Source organism: Oryx dammah, unplaced genomic scaffold (genome assembly GCF_014754425.2).
Source record: "Oryx dammah isolate SB20612 unplaced genomic scaffold, SCBI_Odam_1.1 HiC_scaffold_13, whole genome shotgun sequence".
NCBI lineage: Eukaryota > Metazoa > Chordata > Mammalia > Artiodactyla > Bovidae > Oryx > Oryx dammah.
This window is the reverse complement of record NW_024070197.1, coordinates 7,661,014-7,683,193: the sequence shown is the minus strand read 5'-3', so window position 1 is coordinate 7,683,193 and position 22,180 is coordinate 7,661,014. Positions and strand designations below refer to the sequence as shown.

The 22,180-nt window shown below is 41.3% G+C and overlaps 1 protein-coding gene across 6 annotated transcripts; it reads left to right on the top strand.

The window, feature by feature from the left end:
- The first annotated feature begins 11,963 nt into the window (after window positions 1-11,963).
- LOC120871983 (zinc finger protein 350-like) lies at window positions 11,964-21,592 on the top strand. 6 transcript variants are annotated; one of them, XM_040252089.1, is made up of 5 exons: window positions 11,964-12,272; window positions 15,588-15,767; window positions 16,176-16,302; window positions 16,553-16,645; window positions 19,811-21,592. In XM_040252089.1, exons 2-5 carry the CDS (start codon window positions 15,714-15,716, stop codon window positions 21,151-21,153), a joined length of 1,617 nt encoding a protein of 538 aa, XP_040108023.1. In that variant the 5' UTR covers window positions 11,964-12,272; window positions 15,588-15,713; the 3' UTR covers window positions 21,154-21,592. The 6 variants fall into 6 exon arrangements, with proteins under 6 accessions (XP_040108023.1, XP_040108024.1, XP_040108025.1 ...); XM_040252090.1 differs by having other exon boundaries at window positions 12,001-12,272; window positions 16,176-16,299; window positions 16,550-16,645; window positions 19,814-21,592; XM_040252091.1 differs by having other exon boundaries at window positions 12,001-12,272; window positions 19,814-21,592.
- Window positions 21,593-22,180: the final 588 nt, after the last annotated feature.

Here is a 22,180-nt window from a genome sequence, read left to right as displayed (position 1 = left end):
CAGGGACTTTTCCAGTGAGTCTGCTGTTCACATCAGATGACCAAAATACTGGAGCTTCAGCTTCAGCATCAGCATCAGTGTATTCAGGGTTGAATTTCCCTTAATATTGACTGGTTTGTTCTCCTTGCAGTCCAAGGGACTTCCAGGAGTCTTCTCTAGCACCATAGTTCGAAGCCATCAAATTTTTGGTGATCTGCCTTTTCTATGGACAAGCTCTCACATCCATATGTGACCACTGGGAAGACCATAGCCTTGACTATATGGACCTTTGTCAGCAGAGTAATGTCACTGCTTTTCAAAACAATGTCTAGGTTTGTCATAGCTAAAATAGGTATAAATTATACCAATTATATCTCAAAGCTATAAAAAATAGGTTTGATCTAGTTTCATCATTTGATTTCTCATTATAAATGTACTTCCATATTATAAAATGTTCTTGTGTATCTATAATTTATATTATGTGTCTGTAATAATATGATGGGTGAACTAGTAGGGTAGTAATTTGAGCCATATATAAAAGATGTGCATTAAATAGGGTTATACTTGAAAAACATAAGGCATTCAGCGATGTTCAGTTTATATTATGACCCTCTCATTATCCATATTCTTACATTATCACTTCAAGATTTGTTGTACAATTTTTCTTGTATATCCCAGGTAGCTCCAAAATTTAAAATCCTAAATAGCCTTATAATTTTGCAGTTATAGCTGGTATATTTTAAAATGTCCATATCTTATAAATTTTGTAGTACAGAACAGCAATTGATTTTAACAGTTTTATGGGTATAATTTATATGTAACATTTGCCAGTAGTATAATTCAATAACATTTAATAAGTTGTGTTACAATTGAACACAACAAACATTTGTATTAACATTTAACAATAGGTTAATGACATTTAACACAACATTAACACTTGTGTTAATATTTAACATTTAACAATAGGATTGTGCATCCATCACCATGATCTAATATGTAGAAATTTTCATAACCCCCCAAAATAATTCTATACTTGACTTGGTTAATTTTGAGTACTCTTTATATATTCTGAATATCCTTTGTCAGATGTTAAATGTGTAAATATTTTCTCCCAATCTCTTGCTCCACTCATTTATTTTATGGCTCAGCCTTTATTGTCTTGCTGCAGAACCCTTTGGCTCCCTTAGGTTCATGAAGTTTGTCTCCTGTCTGCTTCTTTAAGTTTATGCTTTTACTTCTTATATTTAGGACTGAGATCTATTTTGAGTTAAATTTTGTGTATCATTAGGGTTAAGGGTCTGAAGTTATTTTTCTGCAGATAATTATATAAGTATACCAGCATCCTTTGTTGAAAAGACTAAACCCATGGAATTATCTTAATGTCTTGGCCAAATAGCTATTGACCTTAATAGTTTTGGACTCTCAATTCTGGTTGTGCCATTCTCATTGTCTCCAGACCTTCACTGGCCTAATTTTTAGTAGCCTTTTGCAATCAAAATTTAAGCTTCAGAGGGGTGGTCCTAAGATGGCAACCTCAGAGACCTCTGGGACAACGTTAAACGCCCCAACATTCAATCATAGGAGTCCCAGAAGAAGAAGACAAAAAGAAAGACCATGAGAAAATACTTGACGGGATAATAGTTGAAAACTTCTCTAAAATGGGGAAGGAAATAATCACCCAAGTCCAAGAAATCCAGAGAGTCCCAAACAGGATAAACCCAAGGCAAAACACCCAAAGACACATATTAATCAAATTAACAAAGATCAAACACAAAGAACAAATATTAAAAGCAGCAAGGGAAAACCAACAAATAACACACAAGGGGATTCCCATAAGGATAACAGCTGATCTTTCAATAGAACCTCTTCAGGCCAGGAGGGAAAGGCAGGACATACTTAAAGTGATGAAAAGAAAGAAAGAAAGAATGAAAGAAAATAACCTATAGCCCAGATTACTGTACCCAGCAAGGATCTGATTCAAATATGAAGGACAAATCAAAAGCTTTACAGACAAGCAAAAGCTGAGAGAATTCAGCACCATCAAATGAGCTCTCCAACAAATGCTAAAGGATATTCTCTAGACAGGAAACACAAAAAGGGTGTATAAGCTCGAATGGAAAACAATAAAGTGAATGGTAACGGGATCATACTTATCAATAATTACCTTAAACATAAATGGTTTGAATGCCCAACCAAAAGACAAAGCCTGGCTGAATGGATACAAAAACAAGACCCCAATATATGTTGTCTACAAGAAACCCAGCTAAAAACAAGGGACACATACAGACTGAAAGTGAAGGGGTGGAAAAAGATATTCCACACAAATAGAGACCAAAAGAAAGCAGGAGTAGCAATACTCATATCAGATAAAATAGACTTTAAAACAAAGGCTGTGAAAAGAGACAAAGAAGGACACTACAAAATGATCAAAGGATCAATCCAAGAAGAAGATATAAAAATTATAAATATATATGCACCCAACATAGGAGCACTGCAATATGTAAGACAAATGCTAACAAGTATGAAAGGGGAAATTAACAATAACACAATAATAGTGGGAGACTTTAATACCCCACTCACACCTATGGATAGATCAACTAAACAGAAAATTAACAAGAAAACACAAACTTTAAACAATACAATAGACCAGTTAAACCTAATTGATATCTATAGGACATTTCACCCCAAAACAATGAATTTCACCTTTTTCTTAAGCGCACATGGAACCTTCTCCAGGACAGAGCACATCCTGGGCCGTAAATCCAGCCTTGGTAAATTAAAAAAAATGAAATCATTCCAAGCATCTTTTCTGACCACAATGCAGTAAGATTAGATCTCAATTACAGGAGAAAAAGTATTAAAAATTCCAACATATGGAGGCTGAACAACACGCTGCTGAATAACCAACAAATCACAGACGAAATAAAAAAAGAAATCAAAATATGCATAGAAATGAATGAAAATGAAAACACAACCCAAAACCTGTGGGACAGTGTAAAAGCATTGATAAGGGGAAGGTTCATAGAAATACAGGCATACCTCAAGAAACAAGAAAAAAGTCAAATAAATAACCTAACTCTATACCTAAAGCAACTAGAAAAGGAAGAAATGAAGAACCCCAGGGTTGGTAGAAGGAAAGAAATCTTAAAAATTAGGGCAGAAATAAATGCAAAAGAAACAAAAGAGACCACAGCAAAAATCAACAAAGCCAAAAGCTGGTTCTTTGAGAAGATAAATAAAATTGACAAACCATTAGCCAGACTTATCAAGAAACAAAAGGAGAAAAATCAAATCAATAAAATTAGAAATGAAAATGGAGAGATCACAACAAACACAGAAATACAAAGGATCATAAAAGACTACTATCAGCAATTATATGCCAATAAAATGGACAACGTGGAAGAAATGGACAAATTCTTAGAAAAGTATAACTTTCCAAAACTGAACCAGGAAGAAACACAAAATCTTAACATACTCATCACAAGCATGGAAATTGAAACTGTAATCAGAAATCTTCCAGCAAACAAAAGCCCATGTCTAGACAGCTTTACAGCTGAATTCTACCAAAAATTTAGAGAAGAGCTAACACCTATCCTACTCAAACTCTTCCAGAAAATTGCAGAGGAAGGTAAACTTCCAAACTCATTCTATGAGGCCACCATCACCCTAATACCAAAACCTGACAAAGATGCCACAAAAAAAGAAAACTACAGGCCAATATTACTGATGAACATAGATGCAAAAATCCTCAACAAAATTCTAGCAATCAGAATCCAACAACACATTAAAAAGATCATACACCATGACCAAGTGGGCTTTATCCCAGGGATGCAAAGATTCTTCAATATCTGCAAATCAATCAATGTAATACACCACATTAACAAATTGAAAAATAAAAGCCATATGATTATCTCAATAGATGCAGAGAAAGCCTTTGACAAAATTCAACATCCATTTATGATAAAAACTCTCCAGAAAGCAGAAATAGAAGGAACATACCTCAACATAATAAAAGCTATATATGACAAACCCACAGCAAACATTATCCTCAATGGTGAAAAATTGAAAGCATTTCCCCTAAAGCCAGGAACAAGACAAGAGTGCCCACTTTCACCACTACTATTCAACATAGTTTTGGAAGTTTTGGCCACAGCAATCAGAGCAGAAAAAGAAATAAAAGGAATCCAAATTGGAAAGAAGTAAAACTCTCACTGTTTGCAGAAGACATGATCCTTTACAGAGAAAACCCTAAAGACTCCACCAGAAAATTACTAGAGCTAATCAATGAATATAGTAAAGTTGCAGGATATAAAATCAACACACAGAAATCCCTTGCATTCCTATACACTAATAATGAGAAAATAGAAAGAGAAATTAAGGAAACAATTCCATTCACAATTGCAATGAAAAGAATAAAATACTTAGGAATATATCTACTTAAAGAAAAAAAATCTATATATAGAAAACTATAAAACACTGGAGAAAGAAATCAAAGAGGACACTAATAGATCGAGAAACATACCGTGTTAATAGATTGGAAGAATCAATATAGTGAAAATGAGTATACTACCCAAAGCAATCTATAGATTCAATGCAATCCCTATCAAGCTAACGGTATTTTTCACAGAGCTAGAACAAATAATTTCACAATTTGCATGGAAATACAAAAGACCTCGAACAGCCAAAGCAATCTTGAGAAAGAAGAATGGAACTGGAGGAATCAACCTGCCTGACTTCAGGCTCTACTACCAAGCCACAGTCAGCAAGACAGTATGGTACTGGCACAAAGACAGAAATATAGATCAATGGAACAAAACAGAAAGCCCAGAGATAAACCAATGCACTTATGGACACCTTATCTTTGACAAAGGAGGCAAGAATATACAATGGAGAAAAGACAATCTCTTTAACAAGTGGTGCTGGGAAAACTGGTCAACCACTTGTTAAAGAATGAAACTAGAACACTTTCTAACACCATACACAAAAATAAACTCAAGATGGATTAAAGATCTAAACATAAGACCAGAAACTATAAAACTCCTAGAGGAGAACATAGGCAAAACACTCTCTGGCATAAACCACAGCAGGATCCTCTATGACCCACCTCCCAGAATATTGGAAATAAAAGCAAAAATAAACAAATGGGACCTAATTAAAATTAAAAGTTTCTGCACAACAAAGGAAACTGTAAGCAAGGTGAAAAGACAGCCTTCCGAATGGGAGAAAATAATAGCAAATGAAGCAACTGACAAAGGATTAATCTCAAAAATATACAAGCAACTCCTGCAGCTCAATTCCAGAAATATAAATGACCCAATCAAAAAATGGGCCAAAGAACTAAACAGATTTCTCCAAAGACACACAGATGGCTAACAAACACATGAACAGATGCTCAACGTCACTCATTATCAGAGAAATGCAAATCAAAACCACAATGAGGTACCATTTCATGCCAGTCAGAATGGCTGCTATTCAAAAGTCTACAAGCAATAAATGCTGGAGAGTGTGGAGAAAAGGGAACCCTCTTGCACTGTTGGTGGGAATGCAAACTAGTACAGCCACTATAGAGAACAGTGTGGAGATTCCTTAAAAACTGGAATAGAACTGCCATACGACCCAGAAATCCCACTGCTAGACATACACACCAAGGAAATCAGAATTGAAAGAGACACATGTACCCCAGTGTTCATCGCAGCACTGTTTATAATGGCCAGGACATGGAAGCAACCTAGATGTCCATCAGCAGACGAATGGATAAGAAAGCTGTGGTACATATACACAATGGAGTATTACTCAGCCATTAATAAGAATACATTTGAATCACTTCTAATGAGGTGGATAGAACTGGAGCCTATTATACAGAGTGAAGTAAGCCAGAAAGAAAAACACCAATACAGTATACTAACACATATATATGGAATTTAGAAAGGGGTAACGATAACCCTGTATTCGAGACAGCAAAAGAGACACAGATGTATAGAACAGCCTTTTGGACTCTGTGGGGGAGGGCGAGGGTGGGATGATTTGGGAGAATGGCATTGAAATATGTATAATATCATATGTGAAACGAATCGCCAGTCCAGGTTTGATGCATGACACAGGATGCTCGGGGCTGGTGCACTGGGATGACCCAGAGGGATGGGATGGGGAGGGAGGTGGGAGGGGGGTTCAGGATGGGGAACACGTGTACACCCGTGGTGGATTCATGTTGATGTATGACAAAACCAATACAATATTGTAAAGTAATTAGCTTCCAATTAAAATAAATAAATTTATATTTTAAAAAATTTAAGCTTCATACCAGCTGCTCTTTTCTTTTGAAACATAATGACTTATTCCACACTGTGTCACTTCCTCGAAATCTTATTCTGACCTAAAAGATACTTCCTGAGAGAAACTTTCCTACAAAGCTTTTTGGGGATGTCTGTTTACTGGATGTATTGCCATTTCTCTTTCCAGGAGTTCGTTCTCTGTTGGGGTACCAACACCGGAAGTCTTAGTCCCTGTTGAAACTCATCCCCCTCCTCTTTAATTGTTGTTCAGTTGATAAGTCATGTCTGATTCTTGTGACCCCATAGAGGGCAGCATGCCAGGCTTCTCTGTCCTTTACTGTCTCCCAGAGTATGCTCAAATTCATGTCCCTTGCATTAGTGATGCTATCTACCCATCTCATCCTCTGCTGCCCTCTTCTTTTGCCTTCAATTTTCCCCAACATCAGGGTCTTTTCTGATGAGACAGCTGTTTGCCTCAGGTGGCCAAAGTATTGGAGCTTCAGCTTCAACATCAGTCCTTCCAATGAATATTCAGGGTTGATTTTCTTTAGGATTGACTGGTTTGATCTCTTTGCTATCCAAGGGGCTCTGACGAGTCTTTTCCACATGGACTGTAGCCCACCAGGCTCCTCTGTCCATGGAGTTCTCCAGGCAAGAATACTGGAGTGGGTTCAGTTCAGTTCAGTCATGTCCAACTCTTTGCGACCCCATGAACCGTAGCACACCAGGCCTCCCTGTCCATCACCAACTCCCAGAGTCCACCCAAACCCACGTTTATCGAGTCGGTGATGCCATCCAGCCATCTTATCCTCTGTCCTCCCCTTTTCCTCCTGCCCTCAATCTTTCCAAGCACCCATTCCCTTTTCCAGGGGATTTTCCCAATTCAGGGATTGAACTTGGGTCTCCTTTTAAATTACAAAGTGTAAAATAAAGGCCATGGCACTATTACTTTTCTGCCTAGTCTGTCGAACCCTGTTTAGGTAGCTCCTTATTTGCTTTGCAAACCTGAGTCCCCGAAAATCTACTAATTTTCTGAACAGCTTAAGTGCCAGCAAATGAGATAACTTCACTGGCTTGTCACCATCCCATTCATCCCTGGTTCCTGGTCCCCAAACCCATCCCCTTGGCCTTCTATACATCAGGTGTTCCAATATATTGTTGTTCAGTGACTCAGCATGCCAGGCTTCCCTGTCCTTTACCACCTCCTGGAGCTTGCTCAGGAGTCAGTGATGCCATCCAACCATCTTGTCCTCTGTCTACCCCTTCTCCTGCCTTCAATCTTTCCCAATACAGAGGTTTGACATATTCCTTCCCCAATTTTGAACCAGTCTGTTGTTCCATGTCCAGTTCTAACTGCTGCTTCTTGGCCTGCTTACAGGTTTTGCAGGAGGCAGGTAAAGTGGTCTGTATTCCCATCTCTTCAAGAATTTTCTACAATTTGTTGTGATCCACAGAGTCAAGACTGTATATTGTCACCCTGCTTATTTAACTTATATTCAGAGTACATTATGTGAAATGCTGGGCTGCATGAAGCACAAGCTGGAGTCAAGATTGCTGGAAGAAATATCAATAACCTCAGATATGCAGATGACATGGCCCTTATGGCAGAAAGCAAAGAGGAACTAAAGAGCCTCTTGATGAGTGTGAAAGAGGAGAGTGAAAAAGCTGGCTTAAACCTTAACATTCAGAAAACTAAGATCACGGCATCCAGTCTGATCACTTCATGGCAAATAGACGGGGAAACAATGGAAACAGTGACAGACTTTATTTTCTTGGGCTCCAAAATCATTGCAGATGGTGACTGCAGCCATGAAATTAAAAGACACTTGCTCCTTGGAAGAAAACCTACGACCAACCTAGACAGTGTATTAAAAAGCTAGACAGTGTATTAAAAAACAGAGACATTACCTTGCTGACAAAGATCTGTGTAGTCAAAGCTATGGTTTTTCCAGTAGTCATGTATGGATGTGAGAGTTGGACCATAAAGAAGGCTGAGTGCTAAAGAATTGATGCTGTGGTGTTGGAGAAGACTCTTGAGAGTCCCTTGGACTGCAAGGAGATCCAGCCAGTCAATCCTAAAGGAAATGAATCCTGAAGATTCATTGGAAGGACTTGATTGATTGTCCTTTGATGCTGAAGCTGAAACTCCAATACTTTCACCACCTCTGATGTGAAGAGCTAACTCATTAGAAAAGACCCTGATGCTGGGAAAGATTGAAGGCAGGAGGAGAAGGGGACAACAGAGGATGAGATGGTTGGATGGCATCACTGACTCAAGGGACATGAGTTTGAACAAGCTCCAGGAGTTGGTGATGGACAGGGAAGCCTGGCATGCTGCAGTCCACGGGTCACAAAGAGCAACTGAACTGACTGAGTGATATGGCTGAAAAGTACATACTGAGAGAAATTTGTCATCATTTCCATCATCCTAGAAAGTTATATTTCCCAGCGCAGAAAAATAAAAACCAATTATTTATTTGGGACTTGAATGAACAAGCTAATGGACTAATCAGTTTTTTGTCATTGAAGGGAGTGAGCCACTGGAAGACAGTTCTAAATAACATAGCTGTCTTCTAAATTGTGTGTGATTAGAGACTCAATATAAACTGGGAAAAGCAAAATGAAAGAGGATCCTCAGATAGAAAGGACAAGAATTGCAGTTTCCAAGTTGTTCAGTCATTGAGTCATGTCAACTCTTTGTGACCCCATGGATTGTAGCACGCCAGGCTTCCCCGTCCTTCACTATCTCCCAGAGTTTGCTCAAATTCCTGTCGAGTCAGTGATGCTATCTAACCATCTCATCCTCTGCCTCCCCCTTCTCTTACCCTCAACCTTTCCCAGCATCAGGGTCTTTTCCAATGAGTCGTCTCTCTGCATTGGGTGGCCAAAGTATTGGAGGGTCAGCGTCAGTCCTTCTGATGAATATTCAGGGTTGATTTCCTTTAGGATTGACTGGTTTCATGTCTAAGAATGGAGGAAAATATAGGAGATGGGAGGTGACATTCTTAAAGGATGTGGTGAAAAAACTTCGTCTAAAGGGCAAAGATCTCAAAACTCTTGAGAGCTGCTGCCATTTCAAAAATTCCAGCTTCACTGTTACCTGCTGAACTGAGATGTGCTTTCTCTTCTTTCTCCCTCTTCTGAGAGTGGGGCTGTTGGCCTCTCACTATCCTGAGCGCACGCATGCTAAGTCGATTCAGTCATATCCGATTCTTTGTGATCCTATCGACTATAGCCCGCCAGGCTCCTCTGTCTGTGGAATTCTCCAGGCAAGAATACTGGAGTTGGTTGCCATGCCCTCTTCCAGGGGATTTTCCAAACCCAGGATTGAACCCAGGATTCCCACATTGCAGGCAGATTCTTTACTGTCTGAGCGACCAGGGAAGCTCTACTTTCCCTTAATTTCCTAACTACCCTGTAGTAGTTATCCACCTATCCAAGTTATAAACATTTGGGTCTTATTTACAGGAAAGGAAATGGAAATTTGCTATGCTGTGGCTGTCTTGCAATTCAATCTGAAATGTTGGGTTATTGGACAATTCACTCCTTCAGATATATTTTAAAGCAACAACACTGTGCAAGACACTGTACTCCACACTGAAGATAAATCAGAGACCAACACAGGCAAGGGAATACCCCTTATGGATCTTACAGAATAGTGAAGAAGAGACAGTCAAGAGATACTATGTCACCAAGTGATAAGTCCTTTGAAGAAAAAGCCTAATAATAATAATTTATTGGGTGTCCCAGGTGGAAAGTGAAAGTTACTCAGTTGTGTTCAATGTTACTGGAGTGGGTAGCCTTTCCCTTCTCCAAGGGATTTTCCCAACCCAGGGATCAAACCCAGGTCTCCCACATTGTGGGAGGATTCTTTACCAGCTGAGCCACAAGGGAAGCCAGAGAATACTGGAGTGGGTAGCCTATCCCTTCTCCAGGGGATCTTCCCGACCCAGGAATGGAACCGGGGTCTCTTACATTGCAGGTGGATGCTTAACCAACTGAGCTATCCGGGAAGCTCCAGGTGGAGCTAGTGGTAAAGAACCCACCTGCCAATGTAGGAGACCTGCTGCTGCTGCTGCTAAGTCACTTCAGTCGTGTCTTACTCTGTGTGACCCCATAGACAGCAGCCCACCAGGCTCCCCCGTCCCTGGTATTTTCCAAGCAAGAACACTGGAGTGGGTTGGCATTTCCTTCTCCAATGCATGAAAGTGAAAAGTGAAAGTGAAGTTGCTCAGTCGTGTCTGACTCTTAGTGACCCCATGGAGTGCAGCCTGCCAGGCTCCTCTGTCCGTGGGATTTTCAGGCAAGAGTACTGGAGTGAGTTGCCATTGCCTTCTCCGGCAGGAGACAGGAAACTCCGGTTAAATCCCCGGGTGGGGAAAATCTACTGGAGGAGAGCAAAGCAACCCACTCCAATATTCTTGCATGGACAATCCCATGGACAGAGGAGCCTGGCGATCTAAAGTCCATAGGATTGCAAGGAGTGGGACTCCACTGAAGTGACTTAGCACACATATACATGCTTTAGCAATAATAGGGAAGGCTCTCCACCCCAAGGTTTTCTGGATACGATTTGAGCCAACACTGAAGTACTAAAGGAAGTCCCCCATCATAATATTGGTAACTAGAGAATATTCCAGGACTGTTTCTTTTAACCACGGCCTAGTTTCACAACAGCCGGATGCACAGCTAATTTTCACGTTCTTTGCCGTAAATCTTGGGTTAGTGTCCTCATCACCACCCTTCCGTTATGGCAGGGTGGATACAGGTGGAGCTTTTCCTATTGACTCCACATCATTAATGGCCTCACTTCCGGTGGCCTTTTCCTGAGCCCCCACCCCTAGTCACAACGTGGGTAGCCCCTGCCGCTCTTTTCCCTCGTTAATGGCCAGCTCCATACTCTAGCAGTTTCTGGAAATCTTTTTTCTTTTCTTAAAATCAGCTTCTTGCAAGCTATTTTCCCTCCGGAAGCTCTCCTTGGAGTCCGTTTACCCAATGTATTTTCTTTTCCCTTTCTGGGAGGTGTTCTTCACTGCCAAGCCAACCAGTGAACCCCTACCTCTCTGGAATTTTTTTTTTTTTCATACAAAGTATGAAAATATGGATTTATAAAAAAATTTATACAATTTACGTATATAATTTATACAAAATTGTATATTGTATATCATTGTATATAATTTATACAAAAATTTATACAATTTATACAAAAATTTATACAAAATACGGATAATATATGCCGAGGCCGTATTTACTTCCATGACTAGCCTTCTGAAAGCACCTTCAGTTCAGTTCAGTTCAGTTGCTCAGTCGTGTCCGACTCTTTGCGACCCCATGAATCGCAGCACGCCAGGCCTCCCTGTCCTTCACCAACTCCCGGAGTTCACTCAGACTCACGTCCATCGAGTCAGTGATGCCATCCAGCCATCTCATCCTCTGTCGTCCCCTTCTCCTCCCGCCCCCAATCCCTCCCAGCATCACCTTAGCCGGCATTATTTTTGCCTCACGAAGCTTGAGACTGAAAACTTACCTATTTTCGGCAAGAGTCGAAATGTGAGGAAATGAGAGTATTTCAGTGGCTCCTCACCCTCCAGCCACCCCAGCTCCTGGCCTCCAAACCCATCCCTGACTTTCCGTACGTCATGTGTGCCAACATGGCCGCCCTCTTTGGGGCCGTTGTGATCTGGGCGCAGACATATTGCCTGTCTAGGACGTAACGGAAGTGGGTTCGCGGCTCCAGTAACAGCCTAGATCCACCTCGGCATCCGTAGACAGGTCTAGACTTCAAAGTAGTTCGCCGAAGTAGGAGGGCGTTTATGTTCCAGTCAGTCTCGGAAAATCTGTTTAGTGTGTGATTTTTGTCCCTGGATTTTCTTCCTTTTTTTTTTTTTGTCGTCACAGTAGTGGTATTGTTTCGCCCAAGGTGATACGTGGAGTTGGTGCTGTCTGGACCCCTGGGATTATCTTCAGAGGGCAGAGGCATACGGCAGAAGTGCCGAGGTGGTTATATGTAAGGGGAACCAGGTGGGTACTGGATTTGGGAACCAGACGCGGAGTTTGTCTGTGGTTTGCGTTGCGGGTGTCCTGGGGGGTCAGTATGATTAGATTCTGTAGAGATCAATGCTCTTCTTCCAGTTTTCAAGTCTTGGGATTCTGTGGATCACTCCGCTTGCAGGGTATACAGGTGGCATTGACGACGATCGCAGTGTCGGATTCAGATTGGGGATTTAATTCGGGGCTCAGTGATGGCGGGGTGTGCCTGGGTCGTCACATGAGGGTGTCTGTACCACGTTTCGGGTTCATAAGGAAGCGACAGAAGACCGTACATCCCAGGGCAACAGTTCCAAACCATCTATATTTTATCTTTTTGTGTATGTGTGGTGTTTTTCTTTTTAAATTTATTGAAGTATAATTGGTTTACAACATTGTGAATTTCTACTGTATAGCGAGGTGATTCATATATATATATATATACATTCTCTTTAATATTCTTTTCCATTATGATTTATGACAGGACATTGAATATAGCTCCCTGTGATATACTGTAGGACCTTGGTTATCCTGGTGTTTAGCTTTTAATTGAGAAGTTGACTATAGAAGGAGAGACTGAACCAGCAATGCCAATCTGTCTTATATTGTCTGTGCGGCTTTTGCACAGCAAAGATAGAGCATATCGTGACAGAGACATTTTGGCCTGCAATTTTGAAAAGCCCTGTGTACTTTTTGCAGAAAATATTTGTCAACACTTGCACTCACCTCCTAATAACGATATATTGCAACAGCACTGTTACTTTGGAGAAGGAAATGGCAACCAGCTCCAGTTTTCTTGCCAGGAGAATTTCATGGACAGAGGAGCCTGGCAGGCTGCAGTCCATGAGATGCAAAAAGTAGGAAACGACTGAGCAACTAACAGACACTGTTACTTACCTCCCTGACATACGTGAAAACTTTGTTCTTTGCTAACAGAATCTTCATTTTGCTTAATTATCTGGCAAGGTGCCTTCTGGCAAGGTCACCCATATCCCAATTTATTGGGAAGTCCTGACTGGCCTTAGTCAATCATGTGGTTTGAGTTCCCATTGCCAGTGATTGAGTTAGTACTAAGAAAAGAGCTTATGCATAAGGGGCGGTTCTAAACAGCTGTGTGTGTAGAAATGTGCTTTGGGGTTTCTAGAGAAGCATTTTTTTCTTTTAAAGAAGTAAGGCCTTGGATCTCTTTTTTCATATTGATAATGATATTGTTGAAAAATTTTGTCCCAGTTTTCTAATGTTAACTTACTCTTTCAGGTTTTCTTTATGGTGTTGTAATTATTCATTCCTCATCATTATAGTTTATTTAGTTTTGCCTGTTTTCAACTGTATATATTTTTATACCACATCTTCCTTATCTGTTCATCTATTGATGGACCCTTGGGTTGCATCTGTGTCTTGGCTATTGTAAGTAGTTCTGCTATGAACATCGGGATGCCTGTTAGAGTTTTCAAATTAGAGTTTTCTCCACATCATGCACTTTTTTTTAAATGTCAGTTTCAATATTTGTGAGACTCATTTATGTTCTTGCACATAGATGTACTCCCCCCACCTCCGCCGTGTAACAGGATTATGCAAATATATGAATATCCACATAGTAAATATTTTGTAGTTTGCATGCCACCGTTCTCTCATGTATAAGTCTTTATTTTTGTTTTATTATCCTTGAAAGATGTAAAAGGCATTCTTAGCATGAAAGCTGAGCATTTTTCCATAGCATTCTATTGTTTGAATATATGATTTTCCTACTACTTATGAAATTTGTGTTGCTTGCTTTTCGGTTTATTATGAATAATGTTACTATGGAGATTGATGACAGTGTCCTCTGGTTTAACCCATATTTTTGGAGGGATGCCCCAGATTTTTGGAGGGATGTATTTCTTAGATGTATTCTTCAGAGTGAAGTTGCTTCTGGCTTGGTGAACATGTGGAGATGCAGGGATAGTGACCCTCCTTTAGGGGGCACTCCTCACCCTTCCACACTTGCCCTGTCCTAGGCAGGCACCTCTTCCATCTGCCTGTTCCTGAGTTACATCTTTTTGTAAGTAAATATAATACCTAAAATGTTTCTCTGAGTTCTGGGAGCCATTCTAGCATATTTTTCTTTGTTTTGTTTTTGGTCTTGGTTTTGTTTTGTTTTTGGCTGTGCCACACAGCATGTGGGATCTTAGTTTCCTGACCATGGATGGAACCCACCCCCACTGCAGTAGAAGCACAGAGTCCTAGCCACTGGACCTCCACAGAATTCCCTTCTCTAGCAAATGAATCAACCCAAGGAGGGGGTCATTGGACCCTGCGCTCTGTGGCCAGTTGCTTGGAAGCACAGGTGGTAAACTGGACTTGTGTTTGCACTTGAAGCAGAAGGTAGAGGCCAGTCTCATAGGACTGAGCCTGTAAGTCATGAAATATGATATTATCTCCAGGTACATAGTGGTGGAATTGAGTTGAAGTGTAGGACATCCAGCTGGTGTTGTAGAATTGCTTCCTGATGTGTTAAAAAAGAACTATGTATTAAATTGATGGTGTTGTAGAATTGCTTCCTGATGTGTTAAAAAAGAACTATGTATCAAATTGATGTCAGAATCGCACCTTGTTGTGGATGAGTTTCTTGTTATTACATTTCCCTCTTCTGATGGCACCACAAACCGTGTTTTAAGAGAGTTGTTAGTGTTCCTTATGACACTGGAGAATACGTATGACATATAATTTTTGTTTGTCAAATTCTTATGTTAGTACTTTTATACTTTCTTCTGACAACATAGTAGTCTTAGAGCACTTCAACTTCATTTATATATGATTATTTTGTATTTTAATTTCTTATGTATTTTAAAACCTTCTAAGATATTACCAGTATTTTTTTATAACAGTGTTTCTGCTTTGAGCAGTATGGTGGTTTTCAAAATGAAGTGTGTGTAGTCACGGGATGTATAAAAATTTTTGAGTAGTCCCTGACCACACATGGTTTAAAGGATCAGCGCCCAGCACCTCTCCTCACATGTGGTCCCTTTTGTGTAACTGAAGTGCCTGCGATTCTCCTGCTCCTCAGGCCTGCTGCTGGGTGAATCTCTTGTTCCTCAGCTCATTTGACAGTCACCCCACTTCAAGTTCATGGGACAAAGGAACACTACCTCCATCACAGTCAGAAGCTTAGGATTTTTTGGCCAGAAGTATAAAATCTTCTGGGGCTACCAGTAAAGGGACACTCGACAATGCTGTGGGCATTGGGTTAAGATGAGCACCCAGGAGTAGCAATAGCTTCTGTGCCCAGAGGAAATGTACCCTCAGCTTGAATTTTCTCCTCTACCCAAGGTCCTGAGTCCCCAGGAGCAAAAGAATCAGTCGAAGGAGGAAGAAGTTATAGGATTTGGTAGCAGCATTTTCTTGGGATATGCTTGGTTGAAGACAAGTTTCAGAACAGAAATTGAGAGCAGATCCATGAGATACATCAACAGTGTTTTCAGAGAACAGAAGAAAATGATCCAAGCCCAGGTGACTTCTGGGGCTTTATTTTTCTGGGACTTTTGTTTTATTCTTTCCTTTGTTCCCCTGTGGGTTTGTAGAAACCTGTAAAAAATCATTTTCGTTATTCTATAAAGTATAAATTTGTATATCTTTTCCTGTTATATATACACACACATATATATGTGAGAATGTAGTGTTTCTAGCTTAACAAGATTTAGTTCTACATACTATAGAAAGTTGCAGTTGGATAAATGAATGGATGGCTGACTACGCAATTAGAGAATGTTGTATTAGGCATTTGCTTCTTTAATGATACATTAAAATAAAAGCCCTACTGGATATCTCAGTGCAGCCTGTAAAGTGGAACAGAACACCTTTAACATTTCTTCCGTATCATCAAGATGACATCATCATCACACACCTCTCTTATTACAGGAAACCCTCACATTTGATGATGTGGCCGTGGACTTCACATGGGAGGAGTGGCAGCTCCTGACCCCTGTTCAGAAGGCCCTGTACCGGCACGTGATGCTGGAGAACTATAGCAACCTGGTGTCTGTGGGTGAGGACAGCTCCCCTGGATCACTGACCAGGTTCCTAGTCAGTGGCCTTTCCTTTCTCAGCTTCTGAAAGCTCTGGAGTGGTCTGTGATGCTCAGTGTCCTCTCTGGCCCAAGAGAAGTGGGTGTATTCTCTCTTCTCCTGTGAGAAAAGCCTTGACTCTGTAGGTTGTGACATGTAGCATTCTGCTATCTTCACAGACCCCAAGGCGAACTCACTGGGCCTAAGTAGTCTGTCATTTCCCATGAACAGGTTTTCAAGCAAGCACACCAGAGGTACTCTCCAAATTGGATCAAGGAGAACCATGGATGATGGATGATGAAATCCACTGTCAAACCCATTCAGGTGAGTGAGAGACTAGCGGGGGGACAGGCTATGGAAATGACCCTGTCAGAGAAGAGCCACAGCTGCGAGGAGGTTGGAGGATGGGTGAACAGTGCCTCCCTGCATTTTTCTCCCGGCGTCAGAGAACTTTTCTTTGTAGGAGTTTCAGTTCAGTTCAGTCACTCAGTCGTGTCCAACTCTTTGCAACCCCATGGACGGCAGCACGCCAGGCCTCCCTCTCCATCACCAACTCCCGGAGTTCACTCAAACTCATGTCCATTGAGTCGGTGATGCCGTCCAGCCATCTCATCCTCTGTTGCCCCCTTCTCCTCCCGCTTTCAATCTTTCCCAGCATCAGGGTCTTTTTAAATGAGTCAGTTCTTTGCATCAGATGGCCAAAGTATTGTAGGAGTTTAGAGAAGAATATATCCCTTTTTAGGAAATATTCTGTGTCTTCTGGGATCTGTTTCTTTATTTTACTGCCATCTTGATTTTTGTTTGCCTAGTGTTCTTTTTCCTACCATTTTCATATCTTTTCCTTCTCCATACTCTTCCACCTCATTTTCTATGAAATTCCCCCTTCCAGGACCTCTCGCCACAGAGAAGACTTTTTCTAAAAATGTTTGTTTTTGGCTGTGCTTTGTCTTCGTTGCTGCAGGCTGGCTTTTTTCTAGTTGCGGCGAAGGGGCGCTACTCCCTAGTTTTGGTGCACAGGCTTCTCATTGCAGTGGCTTCTCTGTGGAGTATGGTCTCTAGAGCTAAGAGCTTCAGTTGTTGCAGTTCCCAGGTGCTAGAGGACAGGCTCGATAGTTGTGGCCCACAGGCTTTGTTGCTCCCCAGCATGTCGGGTTTTCCCGGATCAGGGATCAAACTTGTGTGTCCTGCATTGGCAGGCAGTTTCTTTACCACTGAGCTACCAGTGAAGCCCTCCACAGAGAAAACTTTTAATTCCTCTCTGTTTGCTGCCGTCTACTGCCCCTTTCCTGCTCCACTGCTCATAATGATTTCCTTTCTCACAACCATCCCATTGGATGCCAGCCCCAAAGTAAACTGGTCTTCTCTGGGCCTTCTCTCTGCTCTGAGGTTTTACTAATGTTTTGCTTTCCCTCTTACTCAATGATCTCTTGACCTTCCAAGTTTTCTTCTTTCTAATAAGCTAACAAATTCCTTTGGCTCAGTGGAGAAAACTCCCAAGTTGTTACCTCCCCAGTGTGATCCAGCACAGACTTGGTTCTGTACGATTTCCTCATCTCGATGGCAGCTTTCCTTAGTTCCTAGTAACTACCTGGTTGTGGATTATCTTCCCTCCCAGGAAACCCTACAAGTTAGCGTCTCCCTTACTCCTGTGCAGCCTCCATCCTGGCTGGTCAGACTTTACCTCCACTGTCCCCCCTTGCAGAGCTCTCCTCTGTAAAGGACTCAGCTGTTCAGGATGAATTTTTAACTAGAAAATTATTTTAACATCCTGCATTCTTAGTTCCAGCCTCAACTCGATCATAATTCTTGCCTACTTCCAGTTAATTCCTTTGTGTATTTACTAGTTTTGAAATTTCTTCTCATTTGTTGTAGATCTTACCATCTCATTCACTTCCTGAAAGCTTTCATTTCCTTCCCCTGGTATCCTGATAACATTAAGTACCAGGTAACCACATTCCCTTTCAGGACAAAACAATTCTCTTTTCTGTGATCGTCACGACAGATCATCTTATTCACACAGAGATTTTCATCTTCCTAAACCTCCCAGTCTGCTCCATACATGGAATAGCTAGCTTCCTTGATTCCTTCTTCTATGAATTTTTTTGATAGTGAAGTGTAAACTGGAACATTACAGCAGTCTGAGCCACTCAGATGGGAAAGAATTCACCTGCAAGGCAGTAGACCCAGGTTCAAGCCCTGGGTTGGAAAGACCCCTGGAGAGAGAAATGGCAACCCACTCCAACCCACTGGGAAATTCCATGGACAGAGGAGCTTGCTGGGCTGCAGTCCTTGAGACTGCAAAGAGTTGGATACAACTGAGCAACTAACACATACACAAATACAGCAGTTGAAAAAACAGACTGAGAGCTTTTGTTCTAAGAGGATGAGACATGAATTTAATCACAATTTATAATAAATAATATGTCTAGGTGCTGAAAAGTGCTGCAATGAAATTAAGTTGCATAATGGACCAGTGTGAGCCAGGGCTCCTCTTTTAGGAAAGGGAGCAGCTCTCTGAGATGCAGATTGTAACTTCGATGTGCTTGCAGTTGTCTGCTGTGTCATTTTCTTTCTTTCTTTTTTTCTCTTCTTTTAAAAAATTTTTTGCCAAAAGACATGTGGAATCTTACTCAGATGCTAAAGAATCTGCCTGTGATGCGGGAGACTTGGGTTTGATCCCTAGGTTGGGAAGATGCCCTGGAGAAGGGAATGGCAACCCATTCCAGAATTCTGGCCTAGAGAATTCCATGGTCAGAGGAATCTGGCAGGCTCCAGTCCATGTGGTCACAAAAGAGTCTGAGTGACTAACACACTGGGGATTGAACCTAAGCCTCCTGTACTGGAAGCAAAGAGGCTTAGTGGCTAAATTGCTAGGGAAGTCCCTGTGTCATTCTCTTCATTCCCCTCACGCCAACAACACTGGATCCATAGGGAGGCCTGTCTGCTTCCAAATTGAGCCAGATTTCCTCCACCTCTCTCCCTCTCCATTGCTCCTTCCCACCAGTTTTCACAGCCTGTAGCTGTTTTCCTCATGTTCTGTCTCTGCCTCATGAAGTGGTTTTATCCCACTACAGCATGGGCTCTGTACACCTGTGGAATGTGTTTGCGACTCCCCAACACTAGCACCGTTCCTGGTCCACCATGGTCAGCGGTCAGGATCTGTGGACTGGATGAGTCCATATCACAATGTGGATAAGGTGCCCTGCAACCTCTGGGCTCCTTCTCACAGAATATTGCTTGTATTTTACAGTCTCTGCATGTCTGCAAGGCTAGTGTTTAGAAGGTATTCAAATCTGTATTTTTTCATTGTGAATTATCCAACCCTGTGTTTTACACTAACTACTTTTTCCTTTTGACTGGTTTGTGGCACTATTCCAATGTGCAGGGAACATTAAACATAGAATTTTATTTACACTTATAAAAACATCCCCAGAAAGATTCCTCACATTAAGGTATTTTTAGGAAATTCATTTTTCTTCTCTTTCCTAGAAGTCTGGAAATTTGATGACCACCTGCTGGAGTACTTAGGAAATGAGAGCATGGAGAAGAGACTAGAACCATGGCATGAACAGAACCCACTAGAAAATGCTTTTCATCAGAGCATAACTCATTTTCTGCTCAGGCAGCATCATGATGTGTTTGGTTTACATGGTAAATGTATGAAATCAAATTTAACTTTACTTTCTCAAAACCTCAGCTATGAAATAAAGAGCTCCAATGAGTTTACTGGAGATGAGAAATCCTGTCGCCATGCTGACAGTGAACAGTTTCATCCTGAAATTAAATTCCCCCAAAGCCAAAAACTCATCAGCTCCAAATCCCCATTCAACGAGCATCAGAAAACTAAAAAAACAGAGAAGCCTCATATATGTGGTGAATGTGGGAAAGCTTTCATCAAAAAGTCTTGGCTCACTGATCATCAGATAATTCACACAGGAGAGAAGCCCCATCGATGTAATCTTTGTGACAAAGCATTCTCTAGAAAATTCATGCTCACTGAACATCAGAGAACGCACACAGGAGAGAAACCTTACCAGTGCACTGATTGTGGCAAAGCCTTCCTCAAGAAATCACGGCTCAATATACATCAGAAAACCCACACCGGAGAGAAACGGTATATCTGCAGTGACTGTGGAAAGGGCTTCATCCAGAAGGGAAATCTCATTGTACATCAGCGAATTCACACAGGTGAGAAACCTTACACATGTAATGAATGTGGAAAAGGCTTCATCCAGAAGACCTGCCTCATTGCCCATCAGAGATTTCACACGGGAAGGACTCCTTTCGTGTGTAGTGAGTGTGGAAAATCCTGTTCCCAGAAGTCAGGTCTCATTAAACATCAAAGGATTCACACAGGAGAGAAGCCCTTTGAATGCAGTGACTGTGGGAAAGCCTTCACTACAAAGCAAAAGCTCATTGTCCATCAAAGGACTCACACGGGAGAGAGACCTTATACCTGCAATGAGTGTGGGAAAGCTTTTGCCTACATGTCTTGCCTTGGTAAACATAAGAAAATACACACAAGAGAGAAACATGGAGATGCAATCAAAGGGGAGAATCCTGCCTCACAGACAAGTGATGCCATGCAGAAGAAGAACCTTGTTAACTTGGTGGCTGTGCATGTGCCTTCCATGGCCCTTCAGCCATCAGTCAACATCAGTGAACTCCTAGCAAATAGGAATGTCATCATAACGGGACCACCCGTGGGCAGGTGTGCACCCGCAGGAGATGACAGAGGGTCTGCAGAGGACAGAACCCTTAAGAGTGCAGTGAGCGTGGTTGTGCCTTCGGTGGTCAATTACGTTTTATTTTGTGTCACAGAAAACCCCTAGGAAAAAAACTCGAGACATACTATGTGTAGGCAAAAATTTCTAGGTCAGATGGTGGCTGAAAAGTTTACACTGAGAGAAACTGTATAAATGCTGAGACCAGGAACCCATGATATGCTCATCCAGTTAAATATATGCATTGATACTGAGGCATAATCTGATGTTAACCCAAACACAAACATATCAATTGCTCTGTTGTGTCAGTTGAATGAAGGAGGGAAGCCTGAGTCCAACTAAGTGGAAGAAATAAGTAGGTGAAGTTTTTAAGCATACAGTTTGTATGTGGAAGGTTCCTGTGAACAAACAGGGCTAATACTGGTTTGGTGGGCTATGGGACATGTACATATATATATCAGTTCTGTTTCTCCAGGGCAAGGTGAAGGATTGATTGAAAACTGGGATGTCTACCTTAAACTCTAAGAAATTTTATATTATGCAGAAGGATTTAGATCAAGCCAGTTTGCTTGAGTCTTAGATTGAGTCATTTTATTCATTTACTATTTGTTGAATACTTCCCTTTTTACTGGGTCCTGTCCTAGTAGCTGAGGATAGTGGTGATTAAGCCCATGAAAAAACCCGTGGTCTCCCAGATAGAGCTTTGAGATAACTATTATTTTTAAGTAGTACATCAGCTAATCTGTTAATAGTAAGAGGATGTAAATACTTACACTAAATGAAATAGATCTTAGTCCCTTCCAGTTACCATAAGAGAAGACCATGACCTGCATAGCTTATAGAAACAGAAATTCATTTCTCACAGTTCTGGAAGCTACAAAGTCCCAGATTAAGGGGCCTGCAGATTTAGTATCTCCCATCCAAGTACTAAGCATGCCTGATCCTCTGAGCTTTTCAGCTCAAATGAGATCAGTACATTCAGGGTATTAGACAGACTTGGTATCTAATGAGGGCTCCTGGTTCATAGAAGATGGTCATCCCACTGTATCCTCATGTTGGGGAAAGGGCAAAGAGGGGTTGGGTTCTCTTCTATAAAGGCACTATTCCCAATCATGAGGGCTCCACCCTTTGGACC

What these genes read in the sequence shown, in the direction of transcription:
- LOC120871983 (XM_040252089.1), top strand. Translation starts at nt 15,714, where the DNA reads ATGAGATACATCAACAGTGTTTTCAGAGAACAGAAGAAAATGATCCAA. An exon ending in AGAAAATGATCCAAGCCCAG is followed by an intron (nt 15,768 to 16,175) that starts GTGACTTCTGGG and finishes CTCTTATTACAG; the next exon opens with GAAACCCTCACATTTGATGA. An exon ending in CCACTGTCAAACCCATTCAG is followed by an intron (nt 16,646 to 19,810) that starts GTGAGTGAGAGA and finishes TCTCTTTCCTAG; the next exon opens with AAGTCTGGAAATTTGATGAC.